Below are 18,239 nucleotides of genomic sequence, written 5' to 3'. Positions count from 1 at the left end.
AATTTCATCCTGCTCATTTTTATTATACAGTACCATCAAAGATTTAGTGTCTAGTCTTGTTTGAAAGAAAGTTTTCAAATTCAACCTGATTTCTGTAATTTAGATACTTTTTCTTTAGATGAACTGTTAGAATAACTTTTATATTTGAAAGCATTCTACACTAAATGTTTTTAAAATTTCCTATCCTAGATTTTTTTTCTTTTTTTATTGTGATTTGGGTGAAAGTTTGCAGAGCAAATTCATTTTCCATACAACAGTTCTTACACATTTTGTTTCATGAGATTGACTGCAATCCCCATAATGTAACACAGCTGTCTTCCCAGTTCCTCTCTGGTTACCTCTTCCCTCTGTCCTTTTTTCCTATGCACTGAGCTATCTCCCTGTGCAAATGCTACCCTTCCTATCTCCCATGAGTGACTGTTCTAAGGAATGTACCTACTTAATGGAAATGTTTACTTTATATGCCTATTGTTTGGCTGGACGCCATGGAACTGAGTTCAATTCCAGGCCCGAAGGGTGACTAGGGGCCACCAGTCCCTATCCAACCAGTAAGGCTGGTCTTTTCTATGAGTTTTGTTCCACGTTTTTCTCCCACTCTGTGCAAGAGCTCCTGCACTGATCCCTTGCCAAGTGGTTGAAAATAGTAGCAGGCACCATCTAGTTTTTCTGGTCTCTGGGTCAAGTAGGCTGAGGTTCTCATAGTCCACTAGTACCTTGTACTGATTATTTCCATGCATCTTTGGTTTTCATTCTTATTTACTCTGGATTCAGACAGGCCAATGGCCACAGCTTATTAAGATTCCACAAGCTTTTAAGACCCCAGTCATTACTTAACAAAGTGGGATATAAAACAATATTTTTGGGTAATATGTTATGCTAGTTAAGCTTGATATCCCCCACGACCATGTCCTGAGCCCAGAGGCCCAACAACTTGCTCCCCCTGGGTAGTTGCTTGTGGCTATGAAGTTATCATAACTTTGCCCCCTATTAGTTCTATTTATATGGACATTCTTATAGCCTGTACAAATATGCCAACCTTATATATGGTCGTGGATATAGTCCCTTTTGCCTAGACACACATGATCATTCAGCTTGTCTACCTGTGTATCTACCCACAGATTAATGTTTATTATTAGTGGTAATGAAATACTGTGTATGTAAAAGGTTTGATCTTTGTTGTCTGTACCTCTTGTGTACCTCTCTGTGTCTGTCTTTTCCTTTTTGTGTTGGTCACTCACTTTTGGTATATTGCTTTTCCCTTCACCCAAATCAATATTTGTTTCTTACCTACCTAGTAATTTTCCCTCCTCTTCTCTCCCATCTCTAGTAACTAATAGAGTTTCCTTCCATATATAAACCTGTCCTTGATTTTTTACAGTAGTGGACTAATACAATATTTGTCCTTCTGTGATTGACTGACTTCACTCAACGTAACGTCCTCCAAGTTCATCCACGTTATGCGGTGTTTCACAGATTCTGCTTTATTCTTTAGTGTTGTATAGTATTCCATTGTATGTATGTACCGTAGTTTGGTTATCCATTCCTCTGTTGGTGAGCACTTAGGTTGTTTCCATCTCTTTGCTATTGTGAATAATGCCATGATGAACATGAGTGTGCATGTATCTATTTATGTCCTCGCTCTTACTTCTTTAGGATATATGCCTAGTAATGGGATTGCTGGATGTAATGGTATTTCTATTTCCAACTTTAAAACACCAATTTCATACCAATTTCCACAGTGGTTGTATCATTTGACAGTCCCACCAGCAGTATATGAGAGTTCTAATTTCTCTGCATCCTCACCAGCATTTGTTATTTTCTGTCTTGTTGAACTCTGCTATTAGTGCTGGGGTGCGATGGTATCTCATTTTTGTTTTGATTTGCATCTCTCTGATGGCTAATGATCATGAACATTTCTTCATGTGTTTGTTGGCCACCTAAAGATCTTCTTTGGTAAAGTGTCTGTTCATATCTTCTGCCCATTTTTTAATTGGATTGTCTTTCTCTTTGATGTTGAAGTGTTAGAGTTTTCTACAAATTTTAGAGATAAGTCCCTTGTCAGATATGTCATTGCCAAATATTTTTTTTCACAATTTATAGGTTCTTGTTTTACTCTTTTGGAGAAGTCCTTTGATGCACATAAGAATTTAATTTTTAGAAGGTCCCAATCATCTAGTTTATCTTCTGCTGTTTATGCATTTTTGGTTATGGTTGATAGTCTATTTATACTATAAATTAGAGCCCCTAAGTTTGCCCCTATTTTTTCTTTGAGAAACTTTATAGCTTTATGTTTCATTTAAGTCTTTGATCCATCTGAAGTTAGATTTTGTGTATGGTGTAAAGTATAAATCTTGTTTCATTTTTCTGCAAATGGATATCCAGTTTTGCCAGCACCATTTGTTAAAGAACCTGTCCTACATTTTTAAGGAACTTTGGTGGTGTAGTGGATAAGTCATTTGGCTGCTAACCAAAAGGTCAGTGGTTCAAACCCACCAACCACTCCATGGAAGAAAGATGGGTCACTCTGCTTCAGTAAAGATGTACAGCCTTAGAAACTCAATGGGGGTTGCTATTAGTTGGAAGGAACTCTGGTAGCATAGTGCACTGCTGACCAGAAGGCTGGCAGTTCAAACCCACCAGCCACTCCTCGAAAGGAAGGTTGGGCAATCTACTTCTATAGTGATACTACCTCAGAAACCCAGGGGAGGGTCGTTAGGAGTCGGGTCTGACTCTGTGACACATAACAACAACAACTAGTTGGAATCAACTTGATGGCAGTGAGTCTGGTTTTAGTTTGGTTCTACATTTTTACAAACCTGTTCATGTCTGACTTAAATCTTTTCAACATCCTTTTCTCCAACTACTTAAGAAATCCTTCAAGTCTTCTAATTACTGGTGGTGTTTTATAATTTAAAAAGTACTTTTAAAATGTGCGTTTTCCAAGTGGCATTTCATGACAACCTATAGATCATATAGTCTGGAATGAAAGTATCTGAATTTGAATCCTTGGTCTACTATTTACAGTGTGACCTCGTGCTGGTTACTTAATTAATCTCTTTGTGCTTTGATTTCCTCATCTCTAAAATGGGAATAATAGTGAGTTAAGATATAAAGCCATAGAACAGTAAGTAATACATTGCTAAAGGCCAGTACTGAATTTAATAATCATTATAGGATGATCATTGGTTGGTTTTAATGCTTTGCTTGCATTTATTTATTCACTTAATAATTTTGGAAAGCCTGGTTTATGCCAGGCAGTGTGCTAGCTTCTGGAGATAGAATGACAAGCAAGATAATTAAGTCCAGCCTTCATGTCTATTTTTTGTCTATTGTCTTTATTAAAGCTATTATTACTTATATAAATGTAATATAGAGGCTTTAAATGTCACAAGTGGTTTTGAATTCTGTATTTTTTTTCTTCTACATTTTTCTGTAGTAAGACCCATAGTCAAGTCAAAAATCCCTTAATGTAAGAGATAATGGTAGACCAATGATAAAGGGAACCCAGATTCACCAACTAATTTTTTGTCTCTATTTGGGAGCTCTGGTAGCATAGTGGCTAAGGCACTTGATGGCTAACCAGAAGGCTGGCGGTTCAAACCCACCAGCCACTCCTCGGAAGGAAAATGGGGCAATCTACTTCCGTAGTGATACTACCTCGGAAACCCAAGGAGGGGTCGCTATGAGTTGGGGCCAACTTGATGGCACATAACAACAACAACAACAATTTCTTTAGACTTTACTAGAGTGTTGCAGGTAGACATATATTTGTATACATTTATTTACTTACATATATTTTGTTTACAGACATTCTCTGTAGTCCATTTACATAAATAGATGAATGTAGACTTATTAAACAATATGAGCAGGATTATTCAGTATTGAAATATACTTCTGTAGGAACAATACTACTTTGATTGTCAAGATCATTGTCCCTTTTCCTGTATTTCTTTTTTCCATATACAGAGATGAATATATTCAGTAAATATATAAAGATGAAATCATGACCTCTGTTAAGTATGAATGTGTACTTTTAAGCCATTTAATCACTAGCCATGATTAGGAATTAGCTGTGATATATACCCACACTAGTCCGTTGCTCCTATAGACCTTGTCTAGTTAGGGATGGTTTGTGGTCCTTCAATAGGTCTTATGAATTTGAGTAGCCCTAAAAAGAGTCAACCTCCCAACTTGAGTTAATTTCATTAGCACAATCCTTTACCTAGTGGAACTAACAGGGCAGATTAGACAGCTAACATGCTAGCACTTGAGCCCTTGGGAGTCATATACCCATTGCTGTCAAGTCAATTCTGACTCATAACAATAGTACCTTGCTATTTACCATAATATGTTGTTGTTGTTGTTATGTGCCGTTGAGTCAGACCCGACTCAAAGCGACCCCTCCTTGGGTTTCCAAGGCAGTATCACTACGGAAGTAGATTGCCCCATCTTCCTTCCGAGGAGTGGCTGGTGGGTTTGAACCGCCAACCTTCTGGTTAGCAGTCAAGTGCCTTAGCCACTGTGCTACCAGAGCTCCCATAATATAGAAAAGCTTTTTCTCAAACATTGATCACTGGGGAGGAGTAGTGAACAGAAAACCATCTTTTGATTTAATAGTAGAGGATCATAGTGAGATGACATACAAGAAAAATAACATCTGTTATATACAAAAAGGTTAATGGCTGAAAATAGAGGGAGAAAAGAAGCACAGTATCTTCTTATTTAGAGCACTGAATAGAAGATGAGGTTTATAGTAGTTGGGAAACATTTATCAGATACTGAATTCAGTTACTGTGGACATGCTGCATTAGTGATCGAAACCTTTCAGATTTTTTTCAAGTTGAAAGGATTAAGTGACTTATTTTGTTTGTCTGCTTTTTGTTTGTTTTTCTGTTGCCTTTGATATTAAAGGCTTTATTTTGGTAACCCATGACATAGGCTAAAGTACAATCTCTAGTCACAAACAGTACCATTTTAAGACTGTGGTTTTGTGAAACTGTGCCATGGTATAATGAAAAGAACTTGAACTAAAAAAATCACTTTACAAACCACATCATTACTAGCCATTAGAAAAATAGCAAATAAAAACCACAATGAGCTACCATTACACATATATCAGAATGGCTAAAATAAAAATGAGTGGCAACACCAAATGTTGAGAATCTGAACACTCATACATTGCTGGTTGGGAATGTAAAATGGTACAGCTCCTCCAGAACACAGTTTAGCGATTTCTTTTTAAAAACTAAACATGCCACTGCCACACAACCCAGCAATTGCACTGCTGGCTATTTATCCCAGAGAAAGGATGATTTAGCTTTACACAAAAACTTATAGTAGCCCAGAACTGGAAACAACCCTGACATCCTTCAGTGGGTGAATGGTTAAATAAACTGTGGAACACTATTCAGCAATAAAAAGGAATGAACTATTGACACATACAACAACCTACATGAATCTCTAGAATATTATGCTGAATGAGAAAAAAAAAGTCTATCTCCCTATGTCACATACTGTGATTGTACTTAAGGAGCTCTGATGGCAGAGTGGGTAAGGCATTTAGCTATTAACCAGAAGGTCAATGATTCAAACCTACCAGCTGTTCTGTGGAGGGAAGATAAGACAATCTACTTCCATAAAGATTTACAGCCTTGGAAACCCAACGGGAGTTGATGAGTCGGAATTGACTTGATGGCAGTGGGTTCTTTGGGTATGATTGTACTTACATACGTTTTTGAAATGACAAAATTATAGAAACAGAGAACAGATTAGTGGTTGCCAGAGTCTAAGGAGGGATTGGATGTAGGAAGGAAGTAAACTATACAATGGCAACATGTTTGCTGTTGTTGTTATTTGCCATCTAGTCGACCCGACTCATAGCAACCCCTCCTTGGGTTTCCGAGGCAGTATCACTATGGAAGTAGGATTGCCCAACCTTCCTACTGAGGAGTGGCTGGTGGGTTTGAACCGCCAGCCTTCTGGTTAGCAGTCAAGTGCCTTAGGCACTATGCTACCAGAGCTCCTGTGGCAACATGAGGGATCCTTGTAATGATGGAAATGATCTGCATGTTGACTTATCAGTGTCAGTATTCTTGATGTGATATTGTACTATAGTTTTGCTGGGTAAAGGTACATGAGAGCTTTCTGGGTTTTTCTTCTTACAATTGCATATGAAGCTACCACTATCTAAAAGCAAAAAGTTTGATTAAAAGTAATAGCTGACTTCCCATAAGAAACAATTGTTGTTGTTGTTGTTGTTGTTTGCCGTCGAGTCGGCCCCGACTCATATAGAGACCAGCAAACAGTAGAATGGCACATTCAACCATAGTGAACATTTTTCAGCTGCTTCAGTTGCAAAACTACCACCAAAAGTCAGCCAAGTGCAAACATTTTACCATATTATGAGCTTTAAAATGTCATTTAGCTATTAACTAAGAAGTAATTTCTTGTAGAGGACTATCTTACTATAAGGAGGCAATAGGCTGGTTATGATTGTAGTAGAAATGGTGATAGTGAAGATAAAGATGACAGCGATCCACTTCTGTAGTACTTCATTTGTTTTATTTTTTCATTCCTTTTCATCACATCTCAGAAAGTTTAATATTGTTATTTTGTCTTCTGAGGTATAGGAATATATCTTTTACACCTGCAGCTCACTCTTTAAGAACAAAATTGGTTTAGGATTAAATTATTTTTTAAAAAAATTTTAAGTGAATTCTTTAAAAAAAAATGCCACTCTTGTCTGTGTGCAGCCAACTTTCACTTTTACTAGCTAGTGTACATTTCCGCCTGTTCTGGGGCTATGCATGGTACAGTGCCATACTACATTGTTACGTATTCAACCAGTTCCACTCCACAGCCGCATTGTAGACATTGAATCTAAAGACAATCAAAAATGGGCTTCTCTACTCCCTCTCTCCCAAATGCCTCTTCTATAATCTAGCATTGTGAACGGAAATGAACCATTAAGTGAGTAGGATAGAACCTTTTTCTTCATATACCTTGTTCCAGCTTTCTTAACTGTGAAAATAGGAAACTAAGGGTGACTGAGTCTTGCAAGTCAAAATCTCCATAGGTCTAAGCCTCTTAATTGTTTATTACATCTCACCAACATGCTGAGCTACCTTGAATGCATAGAGAAGAACACAGAAAGGGCTAAAACTTGGAGCTATGTTCCATTCACTCAGTATCCAGGCAAAGATCATTTTAAGAAGGAAACAGTTAAGTCTACATGACTGACACTCCTAACATTCTTTCTTGTTAAAATCATTTTAACCAGTGGTTTAAAGAATTTACCCTGCAGAAATACCAGTTAGTATTTGGTACCATTTGTACCATTTATATCGCCCAGCCATAAATGCAGCTGCTTCCTCCTCATCACTTCTCTCTTGTCACCCAAAAGTACTCACCTTAATAGATCTCAAAGGGACTGGAAATGATTGTTATTGTTGTTATGTGCCATCAAGTCAGTTCCGACTCATAGTGACCCTGTATACAACAGAATGAAACACTACTCAGTCCTGCGCCCTTCTCACAAATGTTGCCATGTTTGAGCCTGTCGTTGCAGCCACTGTGTCACTTCTTTTCTTTGAGGGTGCTCCTTTTTTTTGCTTACCCTCTACTTTACCAACCATGTTCTTCAGGCCCTGTTCCCTTCTGATGACATGTCCAGAGTATGTGACACAAAGTCTCACCATTCTTACTTCTAAGGAGCATTTGGGCTATACTTCGTAGACAAATTTGTTCATTCTTCTGGACATCCATGGTATATTCAGTACTCTTGCCAACACCATAATTGAAAGTCATCGATTCTTTTTCAGTCTTCCTTAGTCATTGTCCAGCTTTCACATGTGTACGAGGTAATTGAAAATAGCATGGCTTGGGTCAGGTGCACCTTAGTCCTCAAGGTGACATCTTTGCTTTTTAACATTTTAAAGAGGTTGCAGCAGATCTGCCCAATGCAATACATTATTTGATTTCTTTGCTGCTGCTTCTATGGGTGTTGATTATGGATCCAAGTTAAAGTGAAATCCCTAACAACTTCGATATTTTCTGTTTATCATGATGTTGCTTATTGGTCCAGTTGTGAGGATTTTTGTTTTATGTTGAGATGTAATCCATACTGAAGGCTATACTCTTTGATCTTCATCAATAAGTGCTTCAAGTCTTCTTCACTTTCAGCAAGCAAGGTGGTGTCATCTGGATATCGCAGGTTGTTGTTGAGTCTTCCTCCAATCCTGAGGCCACGTTCTTCTTCATATAGTCCAGCTTCTTGGATTATATACTCAGTGTACAGATTGAATAAGTATGGTGAAAAGATACACCCTTGATGTACACCTTTTCAGATTTTAAAGTTAAAATAATAGGCACAGATTAAATTTTTTTTAGTCCTGCTACCCTATTTCATTAGACCCATCTTGGTTTATTTTAGACCCATAGATCTTGTAATGCCCCATTATACGCTTCAGGTAATCATTACTAATCTTACTTCCCTCACAAGGACCCTGTTCTTAATACCTGTGTGGTAGGCTAGAACATGCTACAGCTACACTGTGGCAGTGGGTCCTCCACAGACTGAGAGGACAAGAGGGACCAGTAATAAGTTTCCTGTTGATTTATGTAGCAGTGGGACAGATCACAGTGCATGAGGGGATTTGAAGACTGATACTTTAAAAGAGGACAGATTTTTTGTTTGCTTTTGAAAGAGAAAGAAGGAACTGAGTTCCTACTATAGACCTATTAATTTGACTAGTTGTAACTATTGTTTCTCTCTCTCTCTCTCTCTCTCTCTCTTAATTTTATTGGGATTTGAGTGAAAGTTTACACAGCAAACTCATCTTCCATACGGCAGTTCACATATACTTTGTCTCGTGAAGTTGATTATAATCTCCTACAATGAAACAGCACTCCTCCCACTTCCTCCCCATAGCCACCTCTTCCCTGTATCCTTCCGTCCTATGCACTCGTGCCCCCCCAGCTGTCTCCCTGTGCATTCACAGCCCTTCTATTCTCCCATAATTGATCTCTCCAAGGAGTGTGTCTACCTAATGTAAATGTTCAGCTCTTATGCCTGTCTTGTTTGGCTGGAAGCCATAGGAGTGGATTCAGTTCCAGACCTGAAGGGTAGCTAGGGGCCATAGTCTTAGGGTTCCACCAGGCTCTATCAGACTCAAAATCATAAAAAAAAAAAAAAAAAAAATGGTGGGGGGAGGCAGGCATAACAAACCATCAGGATTCTGGGGAATGATAAAGAGTGTTGCCACTTCAGCTCCAGGAAGTGAAAGTATCCTTTATCCTTCTGCCTGCCCCCCCCTTTTTTTTTTTTTTTATGATTTTGAGTTTTATTCCACATTGTTCTCCTACTCTATCCAGGATCTCCGACATAGATCCCCCTCTGAGTGGTGGCCAGTGCTTCTTCTGGTCTCATAGTCATATTGGCTGAGGATCACATGGTGTACCAGTCCCTGGGACTAATTGTTTCCATGAATCTTTGGTTTTCTTCATACTTCTTTGCTCTGGATGAGAAGAGACCCATCGTTACATGTAGATGGCCACTTGCAAGCTTTTCAGATCCCAGTCACTACTTGCCAAAGTAGGATTTGGAAAATTGTTTTGTGTAGTATGTTATGCTAATTAAGCTTGATGTCCCCTGCAACCATGGTCCCAGGCCCACAGGTCCAATTACTTGCTCCCTCTGGGTGGCTGGCTGTGGCCAAGAAGTGACTACAACCTTGTCCCCTGTCAGCTCTACTATGTTGTTGTTGTTGTTATGTGCCGTCGAGTCGGACCCGACTCATAGCGACCCCTCCTTGGGCTGCCGAGGCAGTATCACTACGGAAGTAGATTGCCCAGTCTTCCTTCCACAGCTCTACTATATACCTGGAAATTCTTACAGAACATACAAACACACTTGTAGAAACACTGTCTGCCAACCCTATACATGGTCATGGGCACACTCCCCCCTGCATAGACATATCTAATAGATATTTTCAGCCTGTCCACCCCTCTAGCCACCCATAGATCAATGTTTGTCATCACTGACAACACAATACTGTATGTACAAAAGGGTTCATCTTTGTTGTCTATACCTCCCATGCATCTCTCTCTGTCTTCCTCTTCCTCTTCCTCTTCCTCAATGACACCATGTTGATTAATCACAGTTGGTGTGTTGCCCTTGTCTTCACCCATATCAATACTTGTCTCTACCTATCCAGCAGTATTCCCTCCCCTCCCTTCCCACCCCTAGTAATCAAAAGAGAATTTCCTTCCATATATAAACCTTTCCTTGACGTTTTACAATAATGGACTAATAAAATATTTGTCCTTCTGTGTTTAACTTATTTCACTCAGCATAATGTCCTCCAAGTTCATCCATGTTATACAGTGTTTTGCAGATTCTGTATTATTCTTTAGGGTTGCATAGTATTCCATTGGGAGCTCTTGTAGCGGAGTGCCTAAGGTACTTGACTGCTAACCAGAAGGCTGGTGGTTCAAACCCACCAGCCACTCCCCAGAAGGAAGGTTGGGCTATCTACTTCCGCAGTGATACTGCCTCAGAAAACCAAAGAGGGGTCGCTATGAGTTGGGTCCAACTTGAGAGCACATAACAACAAGTATTCCATTGTGTGTATGTACCATAGTTTGGTTATCCATTCTTCTGTTTGTGGGCACCTAGGTTGTTTCCATCTTTTTGTGTGGTAGCTATTGTTTTATTCTGTCCTCAAATGATAATTTTACTAAATACTAATGTAGTTAAGATTGTGTATCCACTTGGCTGGGCCATGGTTTTGAGTGACTGGGCAGCTGGGTGTAGTTACTCCCAATGATGAGACTGTAATCCTCCATGGTGGAATTTGCTGTGAGATGCTAAGTAGTTGCCTTCAGTGTGTGACCTGCTTCAAGTATATATGGGGAAGCTTTGAGGAAGTTCTCTAGTAGTTTGGCACATCTGGATCCTGCATTTGACCAAGTCCTGGACTTGAACCAGTGGCCTCCCATGTTGCCTAGCAAACTTGGAATTGTGCCATTTTACTTGGAGACCTTTGGTTCATCGCCTCAGCATCCAGCAGCTACCTGAGTTACAAGACACTTCTAGCTCCAGTAGGCCAGGAATAAGAGGCAGAGCTGAAGCCCAAGGTGGAGAAAACCAGCACTCTGAATTTGGACTTCTAGCTCCTAAACTGTGAGAGAATAAATTCCTGTTTGTTAAGACATCCACTGTGGTATTTCTGTTATAGCAGCATAAGAAGACTGAGACAGCTAACGTATGTATAACACTTTGTAATTGACATCACAAGTTCTTATACATTATTTCATTGATCTGCACAACCATCCAGAGATGAGGAAATGAAAACTCTGAAGTAAAACAATAAAATAATAAAAGTGAAGTCTCACGGCTTCTAAATGGCAGAGCCAGTCTTCACATTTATTATTCAAATCCCATGTTCCTTCACCTAAGCCAGATTGCTTCTGGGAGTGGGTAGTTTCCCTTCAGTTGTCAGTTGTGGAAAAATGGGACTCTGGAATCAACATCCTTCCCTGAACAGCTCAACTTGTGACACTGGGAATGGATTAGACTGGCCTGTGAGGGTCCCATGTTTCCTTGCTGAGGTTTTACTTTTTTTTCTTTTTTCATTCCAGGATGGCAATGGCACGAAGAAATATGTTCCAGAAAGGGGAAGTGCATAACAAACCATCAGGATTCTGGGGAATGATAAAGAGTGTTGCCACTTCAGCTCCAGGAAGTGAAAGTATCCTTTATCCTTCTGCCTGATTATTCTTTTTCTCAACTCTGGGCCAAGGGCAGAAGAAAAAGAAGTAGTATTGGGATAGTCTCTTTTAAGGTACCTGACTACATCAGAATCCAAGCTGGCTAGGGCTAGTCTCAGAAAATGCAATGTGTACAGAATCATCTTTCCAAAACCCACATAAGATCATAAAAGCATTGTCTTTGAGCTGGAAGGTTGCTAAAAAGTCAGTCTTTCTGTTTTACAGATGAGAAAATAGACCCAGAGAGGTTAGGTCACACAGTAGTTTGTGGCAACACTAGGACCAGAGCTATGGTCTCCTCTTCATAGTTCTTTCCACTACACTATTAAATTTCCCAACTCTGAAAAAAACACAAAACACATTAGCTCCCTAAAGTGGATGATGTGTGGATTTGTAAATGGGATGGTAAGGGCCCTTTTCTAAACAATCAGCTCTGCTTCTCCAGTGACTTTTTGGTTTAAAGACTCAAGGAGATTGGGTTTATGGATTATTTTTGGCCCAGGTGGTTAAAGTGTTAAACTAATTCCCAAATTGGGTGACCAAATTCTTTGTGACAGCCAGGCTATAGATTAAAACCTTGGGAGATTAAGCACAGGATAACATACTCCTGCTTGTTTCCCAGCCTAGAAATACAAATTTCCTTTTGCTTGATTGGAGGAGAAGAATATATTCTTGTTATGCATTATGACCTGTACCTTCTGTTGTCAAATGCAGATACGAATAAGACCAGGGAAAAGCAGGATGGATATGGCTGAGGAAGAAGGACTAATTTAGATTCATTTAATTGAGAAACATTTATTTCAAGTCTCCTGATTCCAGGCAGGGTGCTGAGGAATAAAATGATCGACAGAGTATAGCCTCTCTCCACCAGGAGCTCAGCTCACCATCTAATCATGGGAAAGACAGCTACATAACCAGGAAACCAGCCATACTCCAGGTGGCCTGGAACATGCCAGTAACAGCCACAGCTGAGGAAGGAACTGAAGGCAGTTGATGATTTGGGTAATGGTGGGGAAAGTCAGAGAGAAGAGGGAAGATTTGAATTAAAATCAGTTCTTCTATTTTAGAAGGTACCACCTTTACTATTTTTATTAAATTGGATTTATTAGCATTTTATTAAATCTATAAAAGGCAAAAGTTTAAGTTTAGGCTATTTTAATAAAGGTAAGTCAACAGTAGTATCAGAATTATTTTACCTTTCTGTTTCCTAAATGGGGATGATAATAATACTTCCTCACTGGGTTTTTAGAAAGTAGCATAGCGTAATGGAAAGAGAAGGCCTTGGAGTAAGGCAGATCTAACTTTGCATCCACACCTACCTGTGTGACTTTAAGCAAATGATGTAACTCTCTGAGTTTCACTTTCCTTACCTGCAAAATGGATAATAACACCTATCTCATGGAATTGTTGTGAGAATTAAAGAAGATAATGCCTATAAAGAATTAAAGAATAAAGAAGGTAATATCTATAAAGCCCAGACCATGTCAGGACTCAATAAATGTTAGATTCCTTTCCTAACACTGTGTTTATTCACACAATATAGGAAAAAACTATGCTAAATTATAGGTGTTATTATTACTATGTAACTGTTTTTTTAGATTTTAGATTGTATCTGACTTAATCTAACTAGATATAAAAGCAAAATACAAACAGAGACACCCACCTGTCTGAGCCACTTGTTCTGGTGAGAAATCGAGTGGTCGGTGTTTGGTGGTGATGCTCTTGGTTGAGACACTTTTACACACCTGCACTGGGAGGTTGGGAAGATTGCTCTGAAGTACCACTGCTGGCTGTGAAACAGGAAATTAAAAATGTAGGCAGTTCTGGAATCCACTATAAGAGAAACCAAAAGCATATGCTTTCTTCATTGCTACTTCTTGAAACTTTTATGTGATTTAAACCTTGATGCCCATTTTGTGCCAGATCTTACTCTTATTCAACAGGAAGTGGATGCTTTGGAAGAACTAAGCAGGCAGCTCTTTCTGGAAACAGCTGATCTATATGCTACCAAGGTACAGAGCAAGGAAACTCAAGTGTGGTTTTTACCAACATGGTTGAGAGAGAACAAAACTAAATGGCTTTTTAATGTCCTCCTGATGTGCAAGCAATTCAAGAGACACCTCATAGCTTCAGTATCAGCCAGGAAGCATTAGGGATGAGGAGTCTGCACATTTCATGACATTGCCTCAACTACTAGCAAAATCTTTAATGAAACATCCTTAATAATAGAAATTGAGAGTTGAGGCATTTCAGCATCTGGAAATGTGGCATACACCACTTCCTACCCACCCAGGGTAAAGGTGGTAGCTCCTCAAACAAATTAGTAATATTATAAGAGCAATAGACACCTACCTGCTGTGGTCTAGCCCTGTTTTAAAGGATCCAGATCAAGAGATAACCTGACTGAGGGAAATAACTCTCATATTTATACCTAAAATGCAATACATTTTAAATATGCAAATATATTTGCTAAGGTTGCAAAGGGAGCTCTGGTAGCATAGTGGCTAAGGCACTTGACTGCTAACCAGAAGGCTGGTGGTTCAAACCCACCAGCCACTCCTCGGAAGGAAGGTTGGGCAATCCTACTCCCGTAGTGATACTGCCTCGGAAACCCAAGGAGGGGTCGCTATGAGTCAGGGCTGACTCAACGGCACATAACAACAACAACAACAAAGGTTGCAAACTATTTTAATCTTTTTTGAGGATAACTTCACACACATGGCCGTATAGAATAGATTAACAGAATAAGTTTTGGAGTCAGATAGATGTGGGTCTGAATCTCCCTCCTTACCAGCTGTGTGACATTGGGCAAATTATTTAACCTCTCTAAGCCTCAGTTTTCTCATCTGTAAAATTAAGATAATAAAACATTTCATAAGATTTATTTTGAGGATTAAAGTAGTTAATACACAAAAGGTTTTTATCCTAGTCTCTGGGATAAAAGGTAATCCTTGAATAAATGTTGACCACTACTACTACTGTTTTAATAATTTTTTACCATTATTTTAATATTATTAGCATGTGTGGTCTTTTTGACTCAAGATACCAGCCTGAAAATTGACTGATAGAAACAAAAATACTTGCAATGAGTATAAATTCACCTTTTGCTGAGATCAACTATGTTTTGTGTTTCTTTTCCTTCAGGAGAGAATAGAATACTCCAAAACTTTCAAGGGAAAATACTTTAATTTTCTGGGTTACTTTTTCTCTATTTACTGTGTTTGGAAAATTTTCATGGTAAGTGTAATTTTTTGACTGTCAGGCTTTAGATGATTTTTCCTGGTTGTGCCAGAGATAGTGAGTTTATTGATATATTGAACTAAATTCCAAATCAGATTGAGTCAACAGGCTGTGTGTCTTTCATGTCTTTGAGCCTCACTCTTTTTCCCTCTTCTTTTTAGACGACCTAGAAGAGGAGGTTACATTTTCCTTCTGTTAGAAATCATTAATAAGGTGTTAGTTTATGAAATCTATGAAATTAATGTAAAAGTTTACTTTATACGCTGCTTTCCATATTGCCCATGAGTACGTGACTGTATGTAATCTCAACTCTTACTAGCAGCTCAGAACAGAAACTGCTCTTCCTTTTTAATTACCTGTATATCTAAAAGTTAAGTCCAAAATAAATTCTAAACTGTATTCCTTAGATAAATTCATTTTCTGTGTGTGTAGCTGTTACTCTTTTGTGACTCTTGCTTAATGTTTAATTCTTTGTGTGCATTTTATGTACATTATTTGTCTTCTGACTTATCCACATGTATCAGTGGATTTCAATGTGATTCTAGAAAAGGGTGGTTTGACTTTCTGGTTTGGTTGACTTTTCTATTAGGGCTGTGTTTGCACAGGAAAGGAGCTTTGTCAGCTTGCTAGTTGATTTTGATCAGTTTATATCAATGAGAAATTTTGGCTTTAATGAATCTAATGTTATAGTAAATTGGTAGCAATATCCACTCAGATGATTTTTAAATCTTGGTTCATTCAGTGGGAGAGGATGAATAAAAATAGTTAATTAAGTTCAGTCAGCCAAGCTACTAAAGGTTTTTCCTGAAGTTCAGTCTTTAGGGGAATGTATCATTTTGTTAAAAGTTTCACTGAGGTGTAACTGACCTGCAACAAGCTGCACATATTTAAAATGTCCAGTTTGATAGGTTTTCACACATGTATATGCCTATGCAACAACCATCACCACAATCAAGTAGTGAACCTATCCATCACTTCCAAATATTTCCTTATGCCCTTTGGTAATGCCTCTCTTTTACCCTCCGTTCCCAGGCAACCACCAATACGCTTTCTATCACTGTACATTTGTTGGTAATTGCCAGAATTTTATATGAATGGAGTCAGTCATACAAAATGTGCTCTTTTTCTGTTTGGCTTCTTTTGCTAAGCATAATTATTTTGAGTTTCATCCATGTTATTGTTTGTATCAATAGTTTATTCTTTTATTGTTGAGTAGTAGTAGTCCATTGTATAGATATATCACAATGTGTTTATCTATTCACCTGTTGATGGACAATTGGGTTGTTTCCAGTTTAGGGATATTACAAACAAAGCTGCTGTGAACATTTGTGTACACTTAGGAGTGGAATGTCTGGGTCATATGGTAGATGCATGTTTAACTTCTGAAGAAACAGCCAAACTCTTTTCCAAAGAGACTATACCATTTTACGCTCTCACCAGCAGTTTATGAGGGTTTCCATTTCCCTACTTCCTCAACAACATTTGTATGGTCACTCTTTTTTATATCTTAGACATTCTAATAGGTGGTATTGAATTGTGACTTTAAATTTGCATTTCCCTGATGATGTTGAGCATTTTTTCATGTGCTTATTTGCCACTTCTGTTTCTTTGGTGAAGTATCTATTCATATCTTGTAGCACGTTGTTTTCTTTTTATTGGGTTTTGAGTTTTTTATATATTCAAGAAATCCCTTATCAAATATATGATTTGCAGGTATTTTCTTCCAGTCAGTGGCTTGGCTTTTCATTTTCTTAGCAGTATCTTTCAAAGAACAGAAGTCCTTAATTTTGATAAAGTCCAATTTGTCCTTTTTTTCCTTTATACATTATGCTTTTGTTGTCAAAGCTAAGAAATCCTTGCCTAACCAAGGTCACAAAGATTTTTTTTATATATACATTCTTTTATAGAAATTTTACACTTTTAGGTTTCACAGTTTAGTCTGTAATTCATCTTAATTTTTATTATGGTATCTCTGTTCTCCAAGTTCAGTTTTTTGCATATAAAACCAAACCCACTGCCATTGGGTTGATTCTGATTCATAACGACTCTATAGGACAGAGTAGAACTGCCCCACAGGGTTTCCAAGGCTGTAAATTTTTACAGGACCAACCAACATATCGTTTCCCCCCAGAGTGGCTGGTAAGTTTGAACTACCAACCTTGGAAAGCATTCAGCTGCTAACCACTGCAACCCAAGAAAGGGTCACTATGAGTCAGATCCAACTCGACAGGAGTGAGTTTATAGACTTCATAGGACCCTAGAATTCCTTGTTTCTCTTACTCTGCCTTCATCTGCCAGAATGCTGTCTTTCTGGCTCCTGAAAAATTAAGGTGTGTGAGTCATAGGTTTATTTCCCTTGACTCTTTAGAAAAGATAGGGACTTTGCTTGTGTATGAATAGCCAAAGTAGATTTTCCATATATGATTTGGATTGAGAGTAGTAGAATTGCATTTTTAGACACTTTCCCCTATAAAATGTATTTTGATGCTTAATTCATTATTTTCAATCATTTTTTCAAAATAGTGGATGATGATTAAGTTGCTCTAATGCGAAGATTTGTGTCTGTGCAGGCAACCATCAATATCGTTTTTGATCGTGTTGGAAAAACTGATCCTGTTACAAGGGGCATTGAGATCACTGTGAATTATCTGGGAATCCAATTTGATGTAAGAACTTTATCAAGATCCTGGTTTGTTATCTTTCATTATGTTTTTATCTGCTATCAATTACAATTGTGAAGATTCTAAGTCCTTTACTTTAGGTACTTGGTTCTGCTTTTGTTCTTCCCACTCTTTGTATGTTTTGACATATTGACATGACAACTTAAAAGGGCCAGGATTCTCTCTCTTACTGGATAAGCGTGAGTAATGACTGGTCCTTACTGTCACAGATGCTGATTATTTCTACAGCTCCTCCTCTGCTCCTCTACAGCCAGCCTCCACTTCCTAACCTCCTTCCCGGCAACTGCCCTGATCCGTCTATGATGTGGCGCTCAATGAGAGCTTCAAACACACCACTAACCTTTGATTCCTCTGGTAGAGAATTAACTACTAATTAATGTTTCATGTTAGAACTGAAATAGTGTCTGCTGTAAAAAATAATCTTTATGGATTAGGTAGTAATGAAATGTGAACTTTGATTTAAAGGTGGTAACTGTCACCTATGCACAAAGTTTTGTTTTTTAAATCCATATTTTTTCATAAAACATGATCTTCTGTTTTATAAATACC

General features: G+C 38.3%; 1 protein-coding gene across 1 annotated transcript in view; it reads left to right on the top strand.

Moving 5' to 3' along the window:
* The window catches only part of LOC103203337 (Golgi pH regulator-like), a 35,285-nt gene that overhangs the window by 13,072 nt on the left and 3,974 nt on the right, over positions 1–18,239 (top strand). Inside the window, 4 exon segments of the mRNA XM_007948325.1 lie at positions 11,641–11,750; positions 13,693–13,781; positions 14,914–15,006; positions 17,580–17,675. Coding sequence (XP_007946516.1) covers positions 11,641–11,750; positions 13,693–13,781; positions 14,914–15,006; positions 17,580–17,675 — 388 coding nt within the window.

The sequence above is a fragment of the Orycteropus afer genome, unplaced genomic scaffold (genome assembly GCF_000298275.1).
Source record: "Orycteropus afer afer isolate SDZICR_OR568_19922 unplaced genomic scaffold, OryAfe1.0 scaffold00010, whole genome shotgun sequence".
Taxonomy (NCBI): Eukaryota; Metazoa; Chordata; class Mammalia; order Tubulidentata; family Orycteropodidae; genus Orycteropus; species Orycteropus afer.
Note: the sequence above shows the minus strand (reverse complement) of the source record. Positions and strands in the feature narration are given on the sequence as shown.